Source organism: Salvelinus namaycush, chromosome 4 (genome assembly GCF_016432855.1).
Source record: "Salvelinus namaycush isolate Seneca chromosome 4, SaNama_1.0, whole genome shotgun sequence".
NCBI classification, from domain to species: Eukaryota; Metazoa; Chordata; class Actinopteri; order Salmoniformes; family Salmonidae; genus Salvelinus; species Salvelinus namaycush.
Window position 1 is genome coordinate 61789907 of NC_052310.1, and position 23252 is coordinate 61813158.

The 23252-nt window shown below is 41.5% G+C and overlaps 1 protein-coding gene across 1 annotated transcript in view; it reads right to left on the minus strand.

The window, feature by feature from the left end:
- The window catches only part of zgc:171482 (zinc finger protein), a 96988-nt gene that overhangs the window by 65917 nt on the left and 7819 nt on the right, over positions 1-23252 (minus strand). Inside the window, exon 3 of the mRNA XM_038990873.1 lies at positions 1654-1852. Within this exon, the coding sequence (XP_038846801.1) occupies positions 1654-1852 (199 nt within the window). The remainder of the gene's footprint in view (positions 1-1653; positions 1853-23252) is intronic.

The window sequence follows — 23252 nt, forward strand, 5'->3', positions numbered from 1 at the left end:
CTCTATCTCTCTCTACTCTCTCCTCTCTCTCTGTACTCTCTCTCTCTCTCTCTCTCTCTGTACTCTCTCCTCTCTCTCTCTCTCTGTACTCTCTCTACTCTCTACTCTCTCCTCTCTGTACTCTCTCTCTACTCTCTCTGTACTCTCTCTCTCTACTCTCTCCTCTCTCTCTGTACTCTCTCTCTACTCTCTCCTCTCTCTCTCTCTCTCTCTGTACTCTCTCTCTCTACTCTCTCCTCTCTCTCTCTCTGTACTCTCTCTCTCTACTCTCTCCTCTCTCTCTCGCTCTACTCTCTCCTCTCCTCTCCCTCTCTCTCTCTCTCTCTCTCCTCTCTCTCTCTCTCTGTACTCTCTCTCTCTCCTCTCTCCTCTCTCTCTCTCTCTCTGTACTCTCTCTCTCTGTGTACTCTCTCTCTCTACTCTCTCCTCTCTCTCTCTCTGTACTCTCTCTCTCTCTCTCTCTCTCTCTCTCTCTGTGTGTGCGTGTCTGTATGAATGCATGTCTGTGAGTGAGTGTTTAACACCCTGGTAATGACCTTGGTGGTTAACAGGGATTATGTTGGCGTGTTCGGAGTAAAGTGGAATCCAATAGAAACATTGGTCAGTTCAGGGTTGAGAGCTGGTTTCCAATAGGGGTTGTGGACAGGCCAAATGAACTGAGTGTCTGGTGGGTGAGAGAGAGAGAAAGCGAGAGAGCGAAAGAGAGCGAAGGTGAAGGAGAGAGATAGGTTGTAGCTGAAATGCTGCCCAAGCTATTGGGCACTGAGATTGGACATGGCTGTTTCCCTATGGTATTACGGATTAAAGCGTCCATCAATGTCTGAGAACGTTGGGAGATGATGTGGAAACCGGCCACTAGGGGCAACCAGGAGCACTGCTACCTTCAAGGAGGTTTTGGTTTTATTAGGGCATTGTGCATGAGGATGGTGGATGGGCGTAAGCATCTGCCTCTGATTCCAAAGGTTGCATGTTTGGAATCCAGTGATAGAAAGTCATTTTTTATATTTTCGTTTTAAGTCTCTATAACGTAAACCCTAACCTCAACTAACCTTAAAAATTCGGGAATTAATGTCTAAACTTTACCTTAAACACTTGCAGGCATATGTGAATGGCAAGGACAAACCTAAAGCATCCAAAGAACAGTGTACAATAGCACATTGTACCCTAAGGCACTCTGTTGTTCTGGCACACAGGTAGTCAAATGGGTCAGTTCCATTACATCTGTTGGCTGTGTTGGTTATGACCTTGGTCTGATGTGTGTTAAATGGATTGGATTGTGTTTCGTACGCATACACATGGACACACAAACACACACACACACACACACACACACACACACACACACACACACACACACACACACACACACACACACACACACACACACACACACACACACACACACACACACACACACACACACACGCGCGCGCGCGCGCACACTTCGTTGAGTGATATATGAGAGTTGTTGTTTTACCACAAATGAAATATAAACTGGGTGAATGTGTGTGTGTTACAGGGAGGAGGTCACTAAAAGATAAATCCACACACATATGTAAACAGATAAACAGTTCAATCAGTCTGTGTGCGTGTGCGCGTTTGGGGGGAGGGGGGTGGTGTGGGGTGCACGCATGTGTGAGTGAGTGTGCAAACCTATATGTGTATCTGTGTTACCTGTGGTGGTAGGGCTGTTGGTAGCAGTAGGTATGCTGGGTGTTTCTCCCAGTACCAGTCGTACTCTCTTAGCATGAGTCTTTCCCTGGTAGTGAGACTGGGCCACGATAGCCGACGTGAAGAACATATTACACAAAGTACAGCACTTATTCCTGTCCACCTCTGTCTCTGCACTGCCCTGAAGGGAGAAGAGGAGAGAGGAATGGAGGGGAGGAGAGCGAGGAGAGAGAGAGGGGGAGGAAGAAGGAGAAAAGTAAGAGAGAAAAAACATGTCATACAAAGTATAGCAGTTATGCTGTTCACCTCTGTCCTAAGGAAATGAGAGGACCCCACATAAAAAATACTTGAGTTTACTTTAGTATAAATAATGTAGTATCACTATAGTTAAAAAACTGTAGTGTTTTTGTTGACTGTAGTATACTGTAGTATTTACTATAGTGTTTTTGCAGATATTACTGTAGTATACTGTAGTATTTACTGTAGTGCTTTTGCAGACATTACTGTGGTATTGTTTTATTATCTTTAAAATAAAAGTGTGAGGGATCGAGGGGAGGAGAAAGAGAGAGAGAGAGAGAGAGAGAGAGAGAGAGAGAGGAAACGAGAGAAAGAACATGTTACAAAAAGTATAGCATGAATTCTTGTCCACCTTTGCTGAACTGTCTTATGGAGAGGAGAGAAGAGAGGAATGGAGTGGAGGAGAGAAGAGAGGAATGGAGTGGAGGAGAGAAGAGAGGAATGGAGTGGAGGAGAGAAGAGAGGAATGGAGTGGAGGAGAGAAGAGGAATGGAGTGGAGGAGAGAAGAGAGGAATGGAGTGGATGAGAGAAGAGAGGAATGGAGTGGAGGAGAGAAGAGAGGAATGGAGTGGAGGAGAGAAGAGAGGAATGGAGTGGAGGAGAGAAGAGAGGAATGGAGTGGAGGAGAGAAGAGAAAAATGGAGTGGAGGAGAGGGATGGAGTGGAGGTGAGGAATGGAGTGGAGGAGAGGGATGATGAGGATCTGTTGGCACAGTTCTCCTCCTCCCTCTCTCTCACTCTTCTTTCTCTTTTTCTCTCCCTTTCTCTATTTCTCCCTCACTCTTTCTTTTCACAACACTCCTTCTCTGTCGCGCAGGTGTCAAATTGAGTGCAATGATAGAAATGTGTCTTTCGTGTTGTGTTTGTGTGTCTGTGTGGGTACATGTGTCTGGCGCTGTGTCAGTGTGTGTTAACGTCACATAAAGGATCTGAGAGTTTGGAACACCTCTACCTTCCAGGGCTCTTTTCTCTCTCTCCTTTCTCTCTTCTTTTTGTATTTTCTTTTTCTGTCTTTGTCTGTGTTTCCGCTCTGTAGATGGGTTAGCTAACAATGTCACGAAAACAATTTGCAGGCTTCAATGGGGCAGAAGTCAGTGAGTTATTGTGACAATGACAAGAAACTGCCACGTGGAGAATCGTAAGTGACTCGTTTCAACTAGTTTCATCTTGTTCTTGATACCATTGTTTATATATTTTTTGTTTATATATATTTTTTTGTTGTTGTAATTTTACCCCCTTTTTTCTCCCCAACTTCGTGATATCCAATTGCAATCTTGTCTTATCCGTGCAACTCCCAAACGGGCTGGGAGAGGCGAAGGTCGAGTCATACGTCCTTCCGAAACATCAAACCTCGCTTCTTAACACCCGCTCGCTTAACCTGGAAGCCAGCTGCACCAATGTGTCGGAGGTAACACCGTTCAACTGACGACCAAAGTCAGCCTGCAGGGGCCTGGCCCGCCACAAGTAGTCGCTAGAGCGCAATGAGCCAAGTGACCTGAAATCAGTCTAAAACACCTCAAGACAAGGGCCTCCCGAGTGGTCTAAGGCACTGCATCACTACAGCCTGGGGTTCAATCCCAGGTGCTGTCACAACCCGCCAAACCTTCCCCTATCCCGGGCGACGCTGGGCCAATTGTGCACCACCCTATGGGACTCCAGGTCAAGGCCTGTTGTGACAGCACCTGGGATCTAACCCCAGGCTGTATTGACGCCGCAACACTGCGATGCAGTGCCTTAGACTGCTGCGCCACTCGGGAGGCCCTTGTCTTGAGGTGTTTTGACTGATTTCAGGTAAATGCTAATATGGCTAAAATTCGCTAGCTAGCTAACCAACTGTAACGATGTATTTGAGAGACAACAAGTGCTCATTGTGCACATTTATTTATGTTTTCAATAAACATTGGAGACAAAATATCGTTTTTATGTTGTCATCAATCTAAGTCAAACCCGTCTGTTTTTCCTCATAGTTCCTCATAGCACTCTCCGGTTTTGTTGCCAAACAACCAAGGACACTAGTCTAGTGGGTAAATGGGCACCCTCTCAATCTCTGTCACTGTTTCTCAGGTTTTTTAATCTTCATATCTTTTGTCTACAAGTTGAAAAGGGTTCTCTCAATATTTCTCTCACTACTTTCAAGGAGGTGAAATGGGTTATCTCAGTCCGTCTCCACACACACACCCCCCTCACCATCCCTTCATTCCTATTCTCATCTTCCCCTGTGTCGTCTCCTGCTGTGATCGTGTTAGTTAACCCCTCACTGAACCAGATATTAACCTCCCTCTATCTCTGTCCCCTTCTCTCTCTCATCCCTCTATCTCTGTCCCCTTCTCTCTCTCATCTCTCTATCTCTGTCCCCTTCTCTCTCTCTCTCTCTCTCTCTCTCTCTCTCTCTCTCTCTCTCTCATCCCTCTATATCTCTGTCCCCTTCTCTCTCATCATCCCTCTATCTTTCTGTACCCTTCTCTCTCATCCCCCTATCTCTGTCCCCTTCTCTCTCATCCCTCTATCTCTCTGTCCCCTTCTCTCTCATCCCTCTATCTCTCTGTCCCCTTCTCTCTCATCCCTCTATATCCGTCCCCTTCTCTCTCTCATCCCTCTATCTCTGTCCCCTTACCTCATCACTCCTCTATCTCTGTCCCCTTCTCTCTCATCACTCCTCTATCTCTGTCCCCTTCTCTCTCTCATCCCTCTATCCTGTCCCCTTCTCTCTCTCATCCCTCTATCTCTCTGTCCCCTTCTCTCTCATCCCTCTATCTCTGTCCCCTTCTCTCTCTCGTCCCTCTATCTCTGTTCCCTTCTCTCATCATCCCTCTATCTCTGTCCCCTTCTCTCTCTCATCCCTCTATCTCTGTTCCCTTACCTCAACACTCCTCTATCTCTGTCCCCATCTCTCTCATCGTCCCTCTATCTCTCTGTCCCCATCTCTCTCATCGTCCCTCTATCTCTCTGTCCCCTTCTCTCTCTCATCCCTCTATCTCTGTCCCCTTACCTCATCACTCCTCTATCTCTGTCCCCATTTCTCTCATCGTCCCTCTATCTCTCTGTCCCCTTCTCTCGCTCATCCCTCTATCTCTGTCCCCTTCTCTCTCATCCCTCTATCTCTGTCCCCTTCTCTCTCATCCCTCTATCTCTGTCCCCTTCTCTCTCTCGTCCCTCTATCTCTGTCCCCTTCTCTCTCATCGTCCCTCTATCTCTCTTATCCCTCTATATCTCTGTACCCTTCTCTCTCATCATCCCTCTATCTTTCTGTATCCTTCTCTCCTCATCCCTCTATATCTGTCCCCTTCTCTCTCATCATCCCTCTATCTTTCTGTACCCTTCTCTCTCATCTCTCTATCTCTGTCCCCTTCTCTCTCTCATCTCTCTATCTCTGTCCCCTTCTCTCTCTCATCCCTCTATATCTGTCCCCTTCTCTCTCATCCTCCCTCTATCTCTTTGTCCCCTTCTCTCTCATCCTCCCTCTGTCTCTGTCCATTCCTCTCTCATCCTCCCTCTATCTCTGTCCCCTTCTCTCTCTCTGTCTCCTTCTCTCTCATCATCCCTCTATCTCTGTCCAGTTCTCTCATCATCTCTCTCTCTCTCTCTCTCTCTCTCTCTGTATCTTAACCTGTCTTAGCATTTCTCCTTTCATGTCTCTCTCTTATCTTATCCTTTGGTCTTCCTTCCCTGTATGTGTCCTACAGAGTGATACCTCCTACGATACCTCAGAGTATTAATATGTGCATAATTATTTTTATGTGCATGTGTATGTCTCCTTCAAATCCTTCACGAATAGTGTCAAAACAAAACAGACTCTGTAGACGTGGCCGAATACCCATACTAGAGTACTACATACTTAAAGTGCATACTATGTACTTACCATCGCATACTATTTTGCACGTACCGTTTAGTAAGTATGTCGTATGCCACGGCCACAACGGCTCCTGACTGGCTGAGTAAATTCAACAAACATGCATCGCAATAACCAGATTGATAATAGCTAATTTCCAATTACATTAATTTATCTAAACTCTGAATAGAATAGGAATGGAATTATAGCCTTACTCAGGCTGGTTATAGGCAGATTATCATATTCGACCTAAACCATAGACCATATAGCTCATCTATCCCATTTAAAAAGGACTGAAGACAGAAACAGATCATTTGGTTCAATTTCAACATATTTATTAGTGAAACCAGAATAAATTATACTGAAGAAAGATATAAACGCAACATGCAACCATTTCAACGATTTTGCTGAGTTACAGTTCATATCAGGAAATCAGTCAATATAAATTAATTAATTAGGCCCACTGGGGAGCCAGGCCCAGCCAATCAGAATGAGTTTTTCCCCAACAAAAGCTTTATTACAGACAGAAATACTCCTCCGCACCCCTCCATCCCCCCTCTGATGATCCCGCTGGTGAAGAAGCCGGATGTGGAGGTCCTCAGCTGGCGTGGTTACACGTGGTCTGCGGTTGTGAGGCCAGTTGGACGTTCTGTCAAATTCTCTAAAACAACAACGCATGCTTATGGTAGAGAAATGAACATTCAATTGTCTGGCAACAGCTCTGGTGGACATTCCTGCAGTCAGCTTGTCAAATGCATGCTCCCTGAAACCTTGAGACATCTGTGGCATTGTGTTGTGTGACAAAACTGATCATTTTAGAGTGGCCTTTTATTGTCCCCAGCACAAGGTGCACCTGTATAATGATCATACTGTTTAATCATCTTCTTGATATGCCACATGTAACGTAGACGCAGGGAGTCAGGAAGCAGGTGCAGATAGTGGGTTTAATAACAACTGTTTAATCAGCGTCTTAATATGCCACACCTGTCAGGTGGATGGATTATCTTGACAAATAATAAAATCCTCTCTAACAGGGATGAAAACAAATTTGTGCACATACATTTGAAAGAAATAACCTTTTGTGCATATGGGACATTTCTGGGATGTTTTATTTCAGCTTATGAAACATGGGACCAGTACCAGTTCTGCCATCTCCGCAGAGGAACTCTGGAGCTCTGTCAGAGTGACCATCGGGTTCTTAGTCACCTCCATGACCAAAGCCCTTCTCTCCCAATTGCTCAGTTTGGCCGGGCGGCCAGCTCAAGGAAGAGTCTTGGTGGTCCAAACCATCATTCTTCCATTTAAGAATGATGGAGGCCACTGTGTTCTTGGGGACCGTCAATGCTGCAGATATTTCCCCAGATCTGTGCCTCGACACAATCTTATCTCGGAGCTGTACAGACAATTCCTTCGACCTCATGGCTTGGTTTTTGCTCTGACATGCACTGTCAACTGTGGGATCTTATAAAAACAAGTGTGTTCCTTTCCAAATCATGTCCAATCAATTGAATTTACCACAGGTGGACTCTAATGAAGTTGTAGAAACATGTATATTTGATGAAAATATATTTTTGGCCTTACTGCTATTAGCCCATACAAAGACATTGAATAACAGATTCACTACATGGAACAACAGATAGTGTGTTCTGAAGTGTCTTTTTTTTGCTACATGTACTTAACTCCTTATTTTTGGCACTAAACAATCTCCATATATACATCCATTAATTTTTTCAACTGGTACCGGGGACATTCAGACGAGTCTTGTGAGGCCTGTGGGCGTCCTAGAGCAAAATAACCGACATGTACATGTATGTGAGAGTCTGCCACAGAGGAGTCATATTAATGTGTAGCTCAAACTGTTCGGACGCCATAGACAGAAGTTGGCAGAACGGCTGTACCGACTTCAGACGAGTCTCCAAGACACTTGTGGGGGTCGTAGAGCAAAACGGAGAACACCATCATGTTCGTGAGAGTCTCATCTTTCCATAGAGGTTTTTTAGGCCAAACCTTTCGGACGCTATAGACGATTTTGTTAGGAGACCGATTTTCGGGATGTCTCATGGTCTGACAAACACCGCTTTAGCTCTGTCACCTTTCACTGCAGATGCAGAAGTGCGACATAGGCGGATGTGGTGGATTGACATGCATCCAATGCAAAATAACCTTATATCTTCTAGCTTAAACTGACTGATTTTTATGGGGATTTGTTTATTATGCCAATTAGATTTCAGCAGGGGCACGGAGATTGACTTTAGGGGGTTTTAAGTAGGCTAGTTTGGTTGTTTGGCTATTTGAAGAGAACTAGGGCCAACTATATCACTTGCAACCCAACTCTTCCAACGCATTGTGGAAAAGTGTGCATTGAATTCTACTAGATGACCTGAAATTACTATAACATCCTGGCATTTACACCATACAACATTTTGGAAAATTCACATATTATAAAACATTCTATTTAAGCATGCTGAGAATGCATCATGCGCGATTGCGTTGTTGGTTAATTTTGGTAGCATAGCCCCATATCTGATTATCAGCTGTTGTCAAAGCTGAAATAAGTATGACATACTCGCTTTTTTCAAAATGTCACATACTATAAAACTTTAGTTCTGTATTCCTGCTTCCTCTCCTCTAAAAGTGCCCCCTCTTCAGGGGTTTCTCCTGTCTCTTAGCTTCCCTCTCTCATTTAATACGTCAATGATACGTGACATTCTATAACAAATAGTTGAGAACGGAGGTCCGGAAGACAACTGTGAATTTGTTTATTTGGGGTTGTTTATCTATTTGTGATTCATTTATTTGCGATTGTTGCAACTATTGTAACATCGATTGTAATAACTATGATATGATAGAGGACCTTGATTTTAACCTTATAAATCATACACACACACACACACACACACACACACACACACACACACACACACACACACACACACACACACACACACACACACACACACACACACACACACACTCAAACACACAGATTGTACTTTGGAGAGGAGCGGAACACAAAAATAAACAAGAGAATGTGTCATTTGTTTGACATCTTAATAACTGACAGCTCATTATTGTCATTCCTGAAAGAATCTATTGACTGACCAGTGTTGGCCACTGAATGGCTGAATGATCAAGACGTGTGGGGGGGGGGGGGGGGGGGGGGTGTAGGAGTTGTCAACAAAGCAGCATGACAGAAATATGATGCCAAGTTTTCAAACTACACATATTTCACTTGTTCATATACAAAATGTAATGACCACTGCTGCACATTCTGCCACTGTTATGCAAAAAAAATCACTTAGGGCCCCCAAAAAGTTAGGGCCGGCTCTGAATGCATGCCTGGGTAAAAATAATAATTATACCTTTCGTGAACTAACACTCGTACTTGACCCCCCCCCCCTCCCTTACGAGCTCTGACTTTGCTGATAGCTACTTTATTGAGGAAAAATGTACTTACTATGACTGTGATATGTGGTTGTTCCACCTAGCTATCTTAAGATGAATGGACTACTTACTGTAAGTTGCTCTGGAAAAGAGCATCTGCTAAATGGCTAAACATTTTTCATTAAAAAATGGTGTGGATGTGGGTACGCAGACCCGTGAACTACTGCAGCCCCTCATGATGAGTTCAGATTTTTTGTGGCCTCCACCCTCTTCAAAGTTACCCATCCCTGGATTAGATTATACTATTTAGAACGAGCTGCCAGCTCATGAACGAACAAGTGCACCAGGGAGAACTCAACAAGCATGCAGACGCAATAAGTGAAAACACATTATCTAACTGGGGATAATGTCACAAAGCATGATGCACTAACCAGTTAACTTTCATTCTGTAATAACTTAATGCTTCTAAATTAGTCAGATATTATATAGTTGAGATAGACTTGAAATTGCCATGCGAGCTAACTAGCTAGCAAGCTACCAGCTAGCTATAGCTTGATAGGTGCTTATCAAAGGTAGATAACTGGTAATTTTACCCCAAAATTGAACAAACTATTTCTCAATATTTCTGTTTTTTTTTGTAGCTGGTTAATTAATTTGATCATGCTTTGTGATACACCTGGTTTTATGCTGTTTTAGTCCACACAACATGTCGCCGTGTCAGCCACAGTAGAACATGATGAACACCATGGGGAAACAATACAATTGGCCAGCCACAGCTTTTTTGTCCTACCAGATCCACGATGAAAAGGTTCTACCTAGTTTATTCATCTGTCCTTCGACACTTGTTGGATGTAGATGTCCGGTTTATCAGGTCCCAGGCTCCCATGACTGTTATGATTATTTATTTACAAGGTAATTGCCATTTGCTTTTTGCTTTTGCTCAATCTTTACTTGATAGAGCAGCTCTAGTCTCACATTCGGAAGTAAGCCTTGGGAGGGAGACTAGAACAGACCCTCTGACTGAATGGACGGACATTTGAGCACCCCATGACGGTCCATTTACTTTATGCTGTAAAAATGTAGTGATTTCATTGGTGCAGTTCCCCCTCACGGCAAATAGCTGGCAAAACAATTCTCACAGCCTATGTGCCCGTGGAGCTTCTAATGCTGGGTCACTGAGGGGCAGTGCTTGTAACAGCTTTTTTAAATTTTATTTTACAATACATTTTTGAAACAGTAACATTTATACATCTACCACACATTTATGGACATTTACAACATAATCCTTGATTTATATAATATATACACTACCGTTCAAAGGTTTGGGGTCATTTAGAAATGTCCTTGTTTTTGAAAGAAAAGCAAATTTTTTGTCCATTCAAATAACATCAAATGATCAGAAATACAGTGTAGACATTGTTAATGTTGTAAATGACTATTGTAGCTGGAAACGGCTGATTTTTAATGGAATATTTACATAGGCGTACAGAAGTCCATTATGCTTCAGGAAGCATCGTCAGGTTACCTCAACAAATACCTCAACAAATTGATAACTAGAATGCCAAAGGTCTGCAAGGCTGTAATTGCTGCAAATGGAGGATTCTTTGACGAAAGCAAAGTTTGAAGGACACAATTATTATTTAAATGAAAAATCACTCTTTATAACCTTGTCAACGTCTTGACTATATTTCCTATTCACGTTGCAACTCATTTCATGTATGGTTTCATGGAAAACAAGGACATTTCTAAGTGACCCCAAACATTTGAACGGTAGTGTATATATATATTTTTTATAAACGCTGCCCCTAACGCCCTAATGTACGGGCCGCCACTGTTACTGACACTAGGACTGGTTTTTCCTCAAATCTCTCTCTCTCTCATCTGGTGAGACTCATTTACATGTGACCTATTTGTATCTGTGCACAGACAAACAGTGTGATGTCTGTGTCTGTATGTGTATGTGTGCATAGCCACACCCTACCCCAACAATAGATTTCTAATTAAGCATGCTTATTTCTCTCATCTCCCTCCTATCATTTCTCCTGTTCTTTGTTCATATGAGTGCGAAAACGCCTCTAATTATACACACAGAGAAGCAGAGGGAAACAGACAAAGATACACTTTCAAAAAGTGTATATTTAAAAAAGAGAAAGAAGAAATATATACCAAACACAAATATAAACGCAACATGTAAAGTGTTGGTCCCATGTTTCATGAGCTGAAATAAAAGATCCCAGAAATGTTCCAAACACACAAAAAGCCCATTTGTGATTAATGTTGTGCACAAATTTGTTTACTGTACAGCCCTGTCAGCGACCATTTCACCTATGCCAAGATAATACATCCACCTGACAGGTGTGGTGTCATGTCCACTCCCACTCCGGCGCTCGACGTCACCGGTCTACTAACCACTGGTCCTGGAAACCCATCTTTACACACACATGGCAACCATCATTACGCACACCTGGGTCTCATCATCAGTCACACCTGGACTTCAGTACTCCTTTTGTTTACCACTCTTTTGTTATCAGTCAGCAAGTAGTATTGTTTCTGTTTCCATGTCAGACGCTTCTCTTGTTTTGAATCGTTCCATGTTCGTTGTTATTAAACTCACTAACTGCACCTGCTTTCTGGCTCCCTGCGTCTACGTTACAGAATACTACCTCAACAAATGGAAGCAGCAGTTAATCAAGACATCTCCCAGATGGTCGGTGAACAGGGACACCTACTTCGTCACACCACGACCAGCTGGCTCATTTGCGAACGACTATGGTTGAGTGTCTTCAACGAGTCGACATTAGCATTGCCCGATTGTCCCTCCCGGACAAATATGACGGGACTCCATCGAAATGCCGTGGCTTCCTACTCCAGTGATCCCTCTGTTTCACCCATCAGATGGGAGCCCCCACCACCGAGAAGTACAAGGTTGCAACAGTTATTTCTCTGCTGACCGGACGGGCGTTGGAGTGGGCCACGGCCTTCTGGGAGAGAGGAGAGGAAGAGCTGGAATCCATACATCAAGAAATCCTTTCCTTCCTCATCATCACCGTACCCGTACATACGATCATCATAACCCCACAATCTCATTGCCGAGGATGAAAATCACAGATTGGGCACCCAAATGCCGGAAGACCTGCTTACCCTTTCCCTGTGGTTCCACATCGGTTGAGAGTCCTGTGGTTGTCCTTCAGCCCAACATCCCAGAGGTATACCAAGATCTTCGGGAGGTTTTTTTCCAAGACCTGCACCACCTGTCTCACTCCTCATCGCCCCTGGGACTGTGCCATCAACTTGCTTGCAGGCTCTGTGCCTCTGCACGGCCGCATCTACCCTCTGTCTGTGGCCGAAACCAAGGCTATGGAGGAGTACATCCAGGAGGCTCTCCAGCAGGGTTTCATTTGCACGTCCACCTCCCCTGCATCGGCAGAATTCATCTTCATGGCCAAGAAGGACGGAGGACCCTCTCGAGTCGTAGCCCCTGTCCTCTGGGATGTAGATGTGGACATTCACCAAGCCCTGGAGAGATTGATTCTCAACTGAGTTTGACCAGTTTATTCGATTTGTAATATCACTTTTTGAAGTTTTCGTTCATTAGCGTAAATTTGGATGGACACGTGAACTACACATGCTAGCCAAAGTTGCTAATTCGACAGAAGTAATGGACATTATAAAACAAAACAACGATTTATTGTGGAACTAGGATTCCTGGCACTGCATTCTGATGAAAGATCAAAGGTAAGGGAATATTTATGATGTAATTTCGTATTTCTGTTGACTCCAACATGGAGGAGAATGGCTGAGCGCCGTCTCAGATTATTGCATGGGATGCTTTTTACTAAAGTTATTTTTTAAATCTAACACAGCGGTTGCATTAAGAACCAGTGTATCTTTAACCTTTACTGCTCCAGCGTTCCGCCAGCGGAACTCCTCCCACATTCCACTGAAAAGGCAGAGCGCGAAATTCAAAATATATTTTTTAGAAATATTTAACTTTCACACATTAACTTCTAGTTCCTCCCAAACCCGGATCCGGGAGCACCCCCATCAGTAAAAAAGCTGACTAGCATAGCCTAGCATAGCGTCACAAGTAAATACTAGCATCTAAATATCATTAAATCACAAGTCCAAGACACCAGATGAAAGATACACATCTTGTGAATCCAGCCATCATTTCTGATTTTTAAAATGTTTTACAGGGAAGACACAATATGTAAATCTATTAGCTAACCACGTTAGCAAAAGACACCACTTTTTTTACTCCACCATTTTTTTCCTGCATAGGTAGCTATCACAAATTCGACCAAATAAAGATATAAATAGCCACTAACCAAGAAACACTTTCATCAGATGACAGTCTGATAACATATGCTATACAATAAATATGTTTTGTTAGAAAAATGTGCATATTTCAGGTATAAATCATAGTTTACCATTGCAGCCACCATCACAACTCTCACCAAAGCAACTAGAATAACTACAGAGACCATTGTGTATTACCTAATTACTCATCATAAAACATTTCTTAAAAATACACAGCGTACAGCAAATGAAAGACAAACATCTTGTGAATCCAGCCAATATTTCAGATTTTCTAAGTGTTTTACAGCGAAAACACAATATAGCATTATATTAGCTTACCACAATAGCCAGAAACTCAAACCATTTACCAGCAGCAAAGGTTAGCGATCGTAACAAACAGGCAAAAGATATATAATTTTTGACTAACCTTGATATTCTTCATCAGATGACAGTCCTGTAACATCATATTACACAATGCATATAGGGTTTGTTCGAAAATGTGCATATTTAGCGGCACAAATCGTGGTTATACAATGTGAGTAGTGGCCAAAACTTCAAGCAATCTGTCCGGCGCCATCTTGGAGAGGCACCTATTCTAATCGATAAGTAATCATAAACTTGACTAAAAAAATACAGGTTGGACAGCAAATGAAAGATACATTAGTTCTTAATGCAACCGCTGTGTTAGATTTTTAAAATTAACGTTACTACGCATACAGCGTGCGCTAAAGCGAGACCGCACCGAAATTCATGGCGGAATTATTATTTGACATTTGTCAACATAAATACGAATTAACAGCATAAAGACTGCTTACTATTTGCTGAGCTTCCATCAGAATCTTGGGCAAGGTGTCCTTTCTCCAGAACAATCGTCTTTTGGTTGAAAGATGTCCTCTTCTCCTGTAGAAATAGCAGCTAACGCTAGCCATCCACCGGAGAGGTGTCCAACTCGCGATAGCGCAAGACAAAGAAATTCCAGAAAATCGCAATAAACTGATATAAACTGCTATAAGTCGGTTTAAATTAACTACCTTATGAAGTTAAGACAAAAATCAAATTAAATCAGAGCCGGAGATATAGAACTGCTAAAACGAAAGCTTTTCAGGACGCCATTGTGATGTCCCTCTTGCGCCAGGCGCCCCGTTGAAAAGAACGGTACTTCTGTTCCATGAGCTTTTATAGTGCCCCAGATGGTGCAATCCACTCCATTCAAATTCTCACCGCTTACTGACATCTAGAGGAAGGCGTATGCAGTGCATGTAGCCCCATAGCTTACATGGGGACTTATAAACTGACCCTAGAACAGGGACCTCGATTTCAGAAATCTCACTTCCTGACAGGAAGTGTGCTGCAGAATGAGTTCTGTTTCACTCAGAGAAATAATTCAAACGGTTTTAGAAACTAGTGAGTGTTTTCTATCCAATAGTAATAATAATATGCATATTGTACGAGCAAGAATTGAGTAAGAGGCAGTTTAATTTGGGAACGAATTTTTACAAAGTCGAAATGGCGCCCCCCTATTGACAAAAGGTTAACAAGTCCAATACAGCAAATGAAAGGTACACATCTTGTGAATCCAGCCAACATGTCCAATTTTTAAAATGTTTTACAGCGAAAACACCACGTATATTTATGTTAGCTCACCACCAAATACAAAAAAGGACAGACATTTTTCACAGCACAGGTAGCATGCACAAAGCCAACCTAACTAACCAAGAACCAACCAAACTAACCAAGAAACAACTTCATCAGATGACAGTCTTATAACATGTTACACAAGAAATCTATGTTTTGTTCGAAAAATGTGCATATTTGAGGTATAAATCAGTTTTACATTGCAGCTACCATCACAGCTACCGTCAAAAATAGCACCGAAGCAGCCAGAGTAATTATAGAGACCAACGTGGAATACCTAAATACTCATCATAAAACATTTCTGAAAAATGCATCGTGTACAGCAAATGAAAGACAAGCATCTTGTGAATCCAGCCAATATTTCAGATTTTTTAAGTGTTTTACAGCGAAAACACAATATAGCATTATATTAGCTTACTACAATAGCCTACCACACTACCGCATTCATTCATCAAGGCACGTTAGCGATAGCAATAGGCACGTTAGCGTTAGCGAATAAACCAGCAAAAGATATTAATTTTCACTAACCTTCATAAACCTTCCTCAGATGACAGTCCTATAACATCAGGTTATACATACACTTATGTTTTGTTCGAAAATGTGCATATTTAGAGCTGAAATCAGTGGTTATCCATTATGCTAACGTAGCTTCTTTTTCCCAGAATGTGCGGATATTTCTATTAGACTCTCACCTATTCTGACCAAATAGCTATTCATAAACATTACAAAAAAATACATGTTGTATAGGAAATGATAGATACACTAGTTCTTAATGCAATCGCAGTGTTAGAATTCTAAAAATATCTTCATTACGACATAAGGCTTATGTTATAGCGAGAGAGTGGCCAAAACCTGGGCGCAAAACTACTAGTACACAGTTCGACAGATATATGAAATAACATCATAAATGGGTCCTACTTTTGGTGATCTTCCATCAGAATGTTGGACAAGGGGTCCTTTGTCCAGAACAGTCGTTGTTTGGATTTAGAACATCGTTTTTTCCCTCTTGAATTAGCAAGCACACTGGCCAAGTGGCGCGAAGCTCTCCTTTCTGAACAAAGGCACACAACGCAACACGCCTAATGTCCCGAATGCATTTCAAAAATCTAATAAAACTATATTGAAAAAACATACTTTACGATGATATGGTCACATGTATCAAATAAAATCAAAAGCCGGAGATAGTAGTCGCCTATAACGACAGCTTTTCAAAAGGCAATCCCACTGTCCTCCTCGCGCCTTCCTGAAAACCAGAAATCGGTGACACGTCATTCCAAGAGGACGTATTCCATCTCAGACCAAGATAAACACTCAATTTCTTCTCTCACTGCATCTTGATATCCAGGGGAAGGTGTATGACGTGCATGTATACTAATAGGTCTCAAGCCCATTTATAGGCAGGACCCAGAAGAGAGCATCGATTTCAGATTTTCCACTTCCTGGTCAGGAAGTTTGTGCCAAATGAGTTCTGTTTCACTCACAGATATAATTCAAACGGTTTTAGAAACTAGAGAGTGTTTTCTATCCAATAGTAATAATAATATGCATATTGTACGAGCAAGAATTGAGTACGAGGCCGTATATTGAGTCCAGCCAATATTTCAGATTTTTTAAGTGTTTTACAGCGAAAACACAATATAGCATTATATTAGCTTACTACAATAGCCTACCACACTACCGCATTCATTCATCAAGGCACGTTAGCGATAGCAATAGGCACGTTAGCGTTAGCGAATAAACCAGCAAAAGATATTAATTTTCACTAACCTTCATAAACCTTCCTCAGATGACAGTCCTATAACATCAGGTTATACATACACTTATGTTTTGTTCGAAAATGTGCATATTTAGAGCTGAAATCAGTGGTTATCCATTATGCTAACGTAGCTTCTTTTTCCCAGAATGTGCGGATATTTCTATTAGACTCTCACCTATTCTGACCAAATAGCTATTCATAAACATTACAAAAAAATACATGTTGTATAGGAAATGATAGATACACTAGTTCTTAATGCAATCGCAGTGTTAGAATTCTAAAAATATCTTCATTACGACATAAGGCTTATGTTATAGCGAGAGAGTGGCCAAAACCTGGGCGCAAAACTACTAGTACACAGTTCGACAGATATATGAAATAACATCATAAATGGGTCCTACTTTTGGTGATCTTCCATCAGAATGTTGGACAAGGGGTCCTTTGTCCAGAACAGTCGTTGTTTGGATTTAGAACATCGTTTTTCCCTCTTGAATTAGCAAGCACACTGGCCAAGTGGCGCGAAGCTCTCCTTTCTGAACAAAGGCACACAACGCAACACGCCTAATGTCCCGAATACATTTCAAAAATCTAATAAAACTATATTGAAAAAACATACTTTACGATGATATGGTCACATGTATCAAATAAAATCAAAAGCCGGAGATAGTAGTCGCCTATAACGACAGCTTTTCAAAAGGCAATCCCACTGTCCTCCTCGCGCCTTCCTGAAAACCAGAAATCGGTGACACGTCATTCCAAGAGGACGTATTCCATCTCAGACCAAGATAAACACTCAATTTCTTCTCTCACTGCATCTTGATATCCAGGGGAAGGTGTATGACGTGCATGTATACTAATAGGTCTCATGCCCATTTATAGGCAGGACCCAGAAGAGAGCATCGATTTCAGATTTTCCACTTCCTGGTCAGGAAGTTTGTGCCAAATGAGTTCTGTTTCACTCACAGATATAATTCAAACGGTTTTAGAAACTAGAGAGTGTTTTCTATCCAATAGTAATAATAATATGCATATTGTACGAGCAAGAATTGAGTACGAGGCCGTTTAAATTGGGCACGTTTTTCCCCCAAAGTGACAACAGCGCCCTCTGTCCTCATCAGGTTAATTATATGTAAAACATGTATCTTTCATCAAAGTTTTATGATGAGTATTTCTGTATTTCACGTTGCTCTCTGTAATTATTCTGGCTATTTTGAATGCATTTCTGAACATGGCGCCAATGTAAAACCACGATTTCTGGCTATAAATATGCACATTATCGAACAAAACATAAATGTATTGTATAACATGATGTCATATGACTGTCATTTGATGAAGTTGTTCAAAGGTTAGTGATTAATTTTATCTCTATTTGTGGGTTTTGTGAAAGCTATCTTTGCTGTGAAAAAAATGGCTGTGTTTTTTTGGATATGGTGGTGAGCTAACATAAATATATGTTGTGTTTTCGCTGTAAAACATTTAAAAAATCGGACATGTTGGCTGGATTCACAAGATGTTTATCTTTCATTTGCTGTATTGGACTTGTGATTTCATGAAATTATATTATATTTTAAGCATGTTTGGGACTCTCTGGATCGACGTGTACAACAGCTTGTCCCAGTTCCCGCCAATATCCTGCAACTTTGCGCACAGCCATTGAAGAGGAGTGGGACAATATTCCACAGGCCAAAATTAACAGCCTGATCAATTCTATGGGAAGGAGATGTGTTACGCTGCATGAGAAAAAGTATGGTCACACCAGATACTAACTGGTTTTCTGATCCACACCCCTACTTTTATTTTAAGGTATCTGTGACCAACAGATGCGTATCTGTATTCCCAGCAGTGGCAAAGCATCCTACAGGGCATTGTCTGCATATATGCCCCCTTCATTATTCCTACGGTTCTGACTTGGTGTACAGGGAGAAAACTGTAAGAACGGCCCATGTTCTGAATTCTGTACATTTCAAAAGTGCTGAACAAATAGTTATTTTGACTATGTGCGTCCTAGCTCGCTCATTAATGTCTTAATGGAAATTATGGATGGGCTCTTATGCGCTCATCGTTCCCTTATACCATAGTTTGTACATCTCAATTGTCCAAATTGGCGATTTTTGGTTCCAACCGTCGTGTTTATAGTGGCTTGAGAAAGGTATTCACCCCCTTTGGCATTTTTCCTATTTTGTTGCATTACAACCTGTCATTTAAATGGATTTTTATTTGGATTTCATGTAATGGACATACACAAAATAGTCCAAATTGGTGAAGTGAATTTTTTTTGTTTTTACTTGTTTAAAAAAATTCATACAAAAAAAAAACAGAATAGTGGCGTGTGCATATGTATTCAACCACTTTGCTATGAAGCCCCTAAATAAGATCTGGTGCAACCAATTACCTTCAGAAGTCACATAATTAGTTAAATAAACTCCACCTGTGTGCAATCTAAGTGTCACATAATCTGTCACATGATCTCAGTATATATACACCAGTTCAGAAAGCTGGGCTTTATGGAAGAGTGGCCAGAAAAAAGCCATTGCTTAAAGAAAAAAATAAGCAAACACATTTGGTGTTCGCCAAAAGGCATGTGGGAGACTCCCCAAACATATGGAAGAAGGTGTTCTTGGTCAGATGAGACTAAAATTGAGCTTTTTGGCTATCAAGTAAAACACTATGTCTGGCGCAAACCCAACACCTCTCATCGCCTAGAGAACACCATTCCCACAGTGAAGCATGGTGTTGGCAGAATCATGCTGTGGGGATGTTTTTCACTGGCAGTGACTGGGAAACTGGTCAGAATTGAAGGAATGATGGATGGCGCTAAATACAGGGAAATTCTTTAGGGAAACCTGTTTCAGTCTTCCAGAGATTTGTGACTAGGACAGAGGTTCACCTTCCAGCAGGACAATGACTCTAAGCATACTGCTAAAGCAATAATCGAGTGGTTTAAGGGGAAACATTTAAATGTCTTGGAATGGCCTAGTCAAATCCCAGACCTCAATCCAATTGAGAATCTGTCGTATGACTTAAAGATTGCTGTACACCAGCGGAACCCATCCAACTTGAAGGAGCTGGAGCAGTTTTTCCTTAAAGAATTTGCAAAATCCCAGTGGCTAGATGTGCCAAGCTTATAGAGACATACCACAAGAGACATGTAACTGTAATTCCTGCAAAAGGTGGCTCTACAAAGTATTGACTTTGGGGGAGTGAATAGTTATGCACGCTGTGTAAATCAAATGATACAAACACCCCCCCAAAAAATTTGATTCCTGGATGTAATGCCACAAAACAGGAAAAATGCCAAGGGGGTGAACACTTTCGCAAGCCACTGTATGTGAGACGTGGTGGGGGTGAACGGATGATCTCCGTATGTGTAGTTCCCACCGTAAAGCATGGAGGAGGAGGTGTTATGGTTTGGGGGTACTTTGCTGGTGACACTGTCTGTGATTTATTTAGAATGCAAGGCACACTTAACCAGCATGGCTAACACAGCATTCTGCAGTGATACGGCATCCCATCTGGTTGGCGCTTAGAGGAACTATCATTTGTTTTTCAACAGGACAATGACCCAACACACCTCCAGGCTGTGTAAGGGCATTTTACCAAGAAGGAGAGGGATGGAGTGCTGCATCAGATGACCTGGCCTCCACAATCACCCAACCTTAACCTAATTGAAATGGTTTGGGGTGCGTCAGACCGCAGAGTGAAGGAAAAGAAGCCAACAAGTGCTTAGCATATGTGGGAACTCCTTCAAGACTGTTGGAAAAGCATTCCAAGTAAAGCTGGTTGAGAGAATGCCACGCATGTGCAAAGCTGTCATCAAGGCAAAGGGTGGCTATTTTAAGAATCTCAAATATAAAATATATTTTGATTTGTTTAACACTTTTTTGGTTACTACATGATTCCATATGTGTTATTTCATAGTGTTGATGTTCTCACTATTCACTACAATGTAGAAAATAGTAAAAATAAAGAAAAACCCTTGAATGAGTAGGTGTTCTAAAACTTTTGACCGGAAGCGTATATTTTTTGTCCCACCAAGATTTACGTGCTAAAATCGCCACTGATTCCCAGTCATGTGAAATCCATAGATTAGGCCCTAATGAATGTATTTCAATTGACTGATTTCCTTATGTGAACTGTAACTAACGTCTTTGACATTTTTGCTTTTATATTTTTGTTCAGTGATTTAAGGGAGAAAAAGATGAGTGGAAATAACACTGCAGGGTTCTCCTCCTTTGCCTTTGACTCACTCACTCACTCAGGTGTACACTACTGGAGACCGAGAGAGGGAGAGAGAAAGAGATAGCTAAAAGAGGTGGGAAAGACATATGAAGGAAAACGGATTAAGTCTTCTCTTTCATCTGAGAGCACATTTCCAACCTACTTTCTCTGTTTGACACACACAAACACACACACACACACACACACACACACACACACACACACACACACACACACACACACACACACACACACACACACACACACACACACACACACACACACACACACACACTCGCCAGCAAGCTCTCAAAGTCTCACTGAAGTGTTTTGGACACCCTGGGTTGACTCCTCCTGCTCAGTATTGTTTCGTTTCTCCAAACGGTCTGCAAAGTTTCAAAGTTGCTCCAAAGTTAAGGTAAGGTTTGGGATAAGGTCAAAATAAAACAATTGGTGGAAAAAGTACTCAATTGTCATACTTCAATAAAAGTAAAGATATCTTAATAGAAAATGACTCAAGTAAAATTGAAAACCACCCAGGAAAATACTACTTGAGTAACAGTCTAAAAGTACTGGGTTTTAAATATACTTAAGTATCAGAAGTAAAAGTATAAATAATTTAAAATTCCGTATATTAAGCAAATCAGGCAGCACCATTGTGTTATTTTTTTAATTTATGGATAGCCAGGGGCACACTACAACACTCAGACATAATTTTCAAATAAAGCATTTGTGTATAGTGAGTCCACCAGATCAGCGGCAGTAGGATGACCAGGTATGTTCTCTTGATCAGTGTATAAATTGGGCAATTCCCTGTCCTGTTAAGCATTCGAAATGTAATGAGTACTTTTGGGTGTCAGGGAAAATGTATGGAATAAAAAGTACAATATTTTCTTTAGGAATATAGTCAAAGTTGTCAAAAATATAAATAGTAAAGTAAAGTGCAGGTACCCCCAAAAAACTACTTAAGTAGTACTTCAAAGTATTTTAACTTAGTTACTTTACACCGCTGGCAACTTGTAATTAAACTGGATTGATTTTGATTTACTTCATCAATGACTGCTCTCCTTTTTGTTCAACTGGAAAATCCTATTACACACATACTATAACACATTGTATTTTCACATACCCAAAATGCCTACTATTTTGAACACAAGCATGGGTATTCGGACACGGCTAGCGTGTGTGTGTGTGTTTGTCAGTTCTCTCCTCCCTTCAGGGATCTACACGTCAATACAGGAGTAGGCTTCAGGAGGTGAAATACAACAAAAGCTGACCAATAGACAGTTTAGACTTCCCCTGGGTTTAAGGAAAGAAAAAGAGAGAAAAAGGAAAGGAAAAGAAAGACAGAAAGAAAGAAGGAAGGAAGGAAACAAGGAAGGAAACAAGTAAAGACAGAAGGAAACAAGGAAACAAGGAAAGACAGAAGGAAGGAAGGAAAGAAAGAAGGAAAGAAAGAAAGAAGGATAGAACGAAATAAAGAAGGAAGGAAAGAACGAAATAAATAAGGAAAGAAAGAAGGAAGGAAAAAAGGAAAGAAAGAGCAAAAGAGAGAAGGAAAGAATGAAAGAAAGAAGGAAAGAAAGAAGGAAAGAAATAAGGAAGGAAATAATGAAAGAAAGAAAGAATGAATGAATGAATGAATGAAAGAAAGAAAGAAAGAAGGAAAGAAGCAAAGAAAGAAAGAAGGAAAGAAAGAAAAGGAAAAAAAATAAGGAAAGAAAGAAATGAAAGAAATAAAACATGAAAAGACACAGACAAAATGTGCCATTCGAGAAATGTACAGTATAGTCGAGAAAGAGGATGATGTCACCTATGTGCATCATAGATTTTTAGTTCAAGTTCCCAGTGATGCTTCTAGTAACGTCAATTACTGACATCAAGCATGTGAAGTGTATGTGTGTCCTGAGTGTGTGTGAAATCATTACCGTTGGAGTGTAAGCCAGCTCTTGCTGTGTGTGTGTGATACCAATCCTATGCAGCATTAGCTACTGGCTGGGGTGTTCACACTGTGTCTGTGATGTCACTCCTGTGAAGGACTAGCTACTGGCTGGGTTGTTCACACTGTGTCTGTGACATCACTCCTGTGAAGGACTAGCTACTGGCTGGGATGTTCACACTGTGTCTGTGATGTCACTCCTGTGAAGGACTAGCTACTGGCT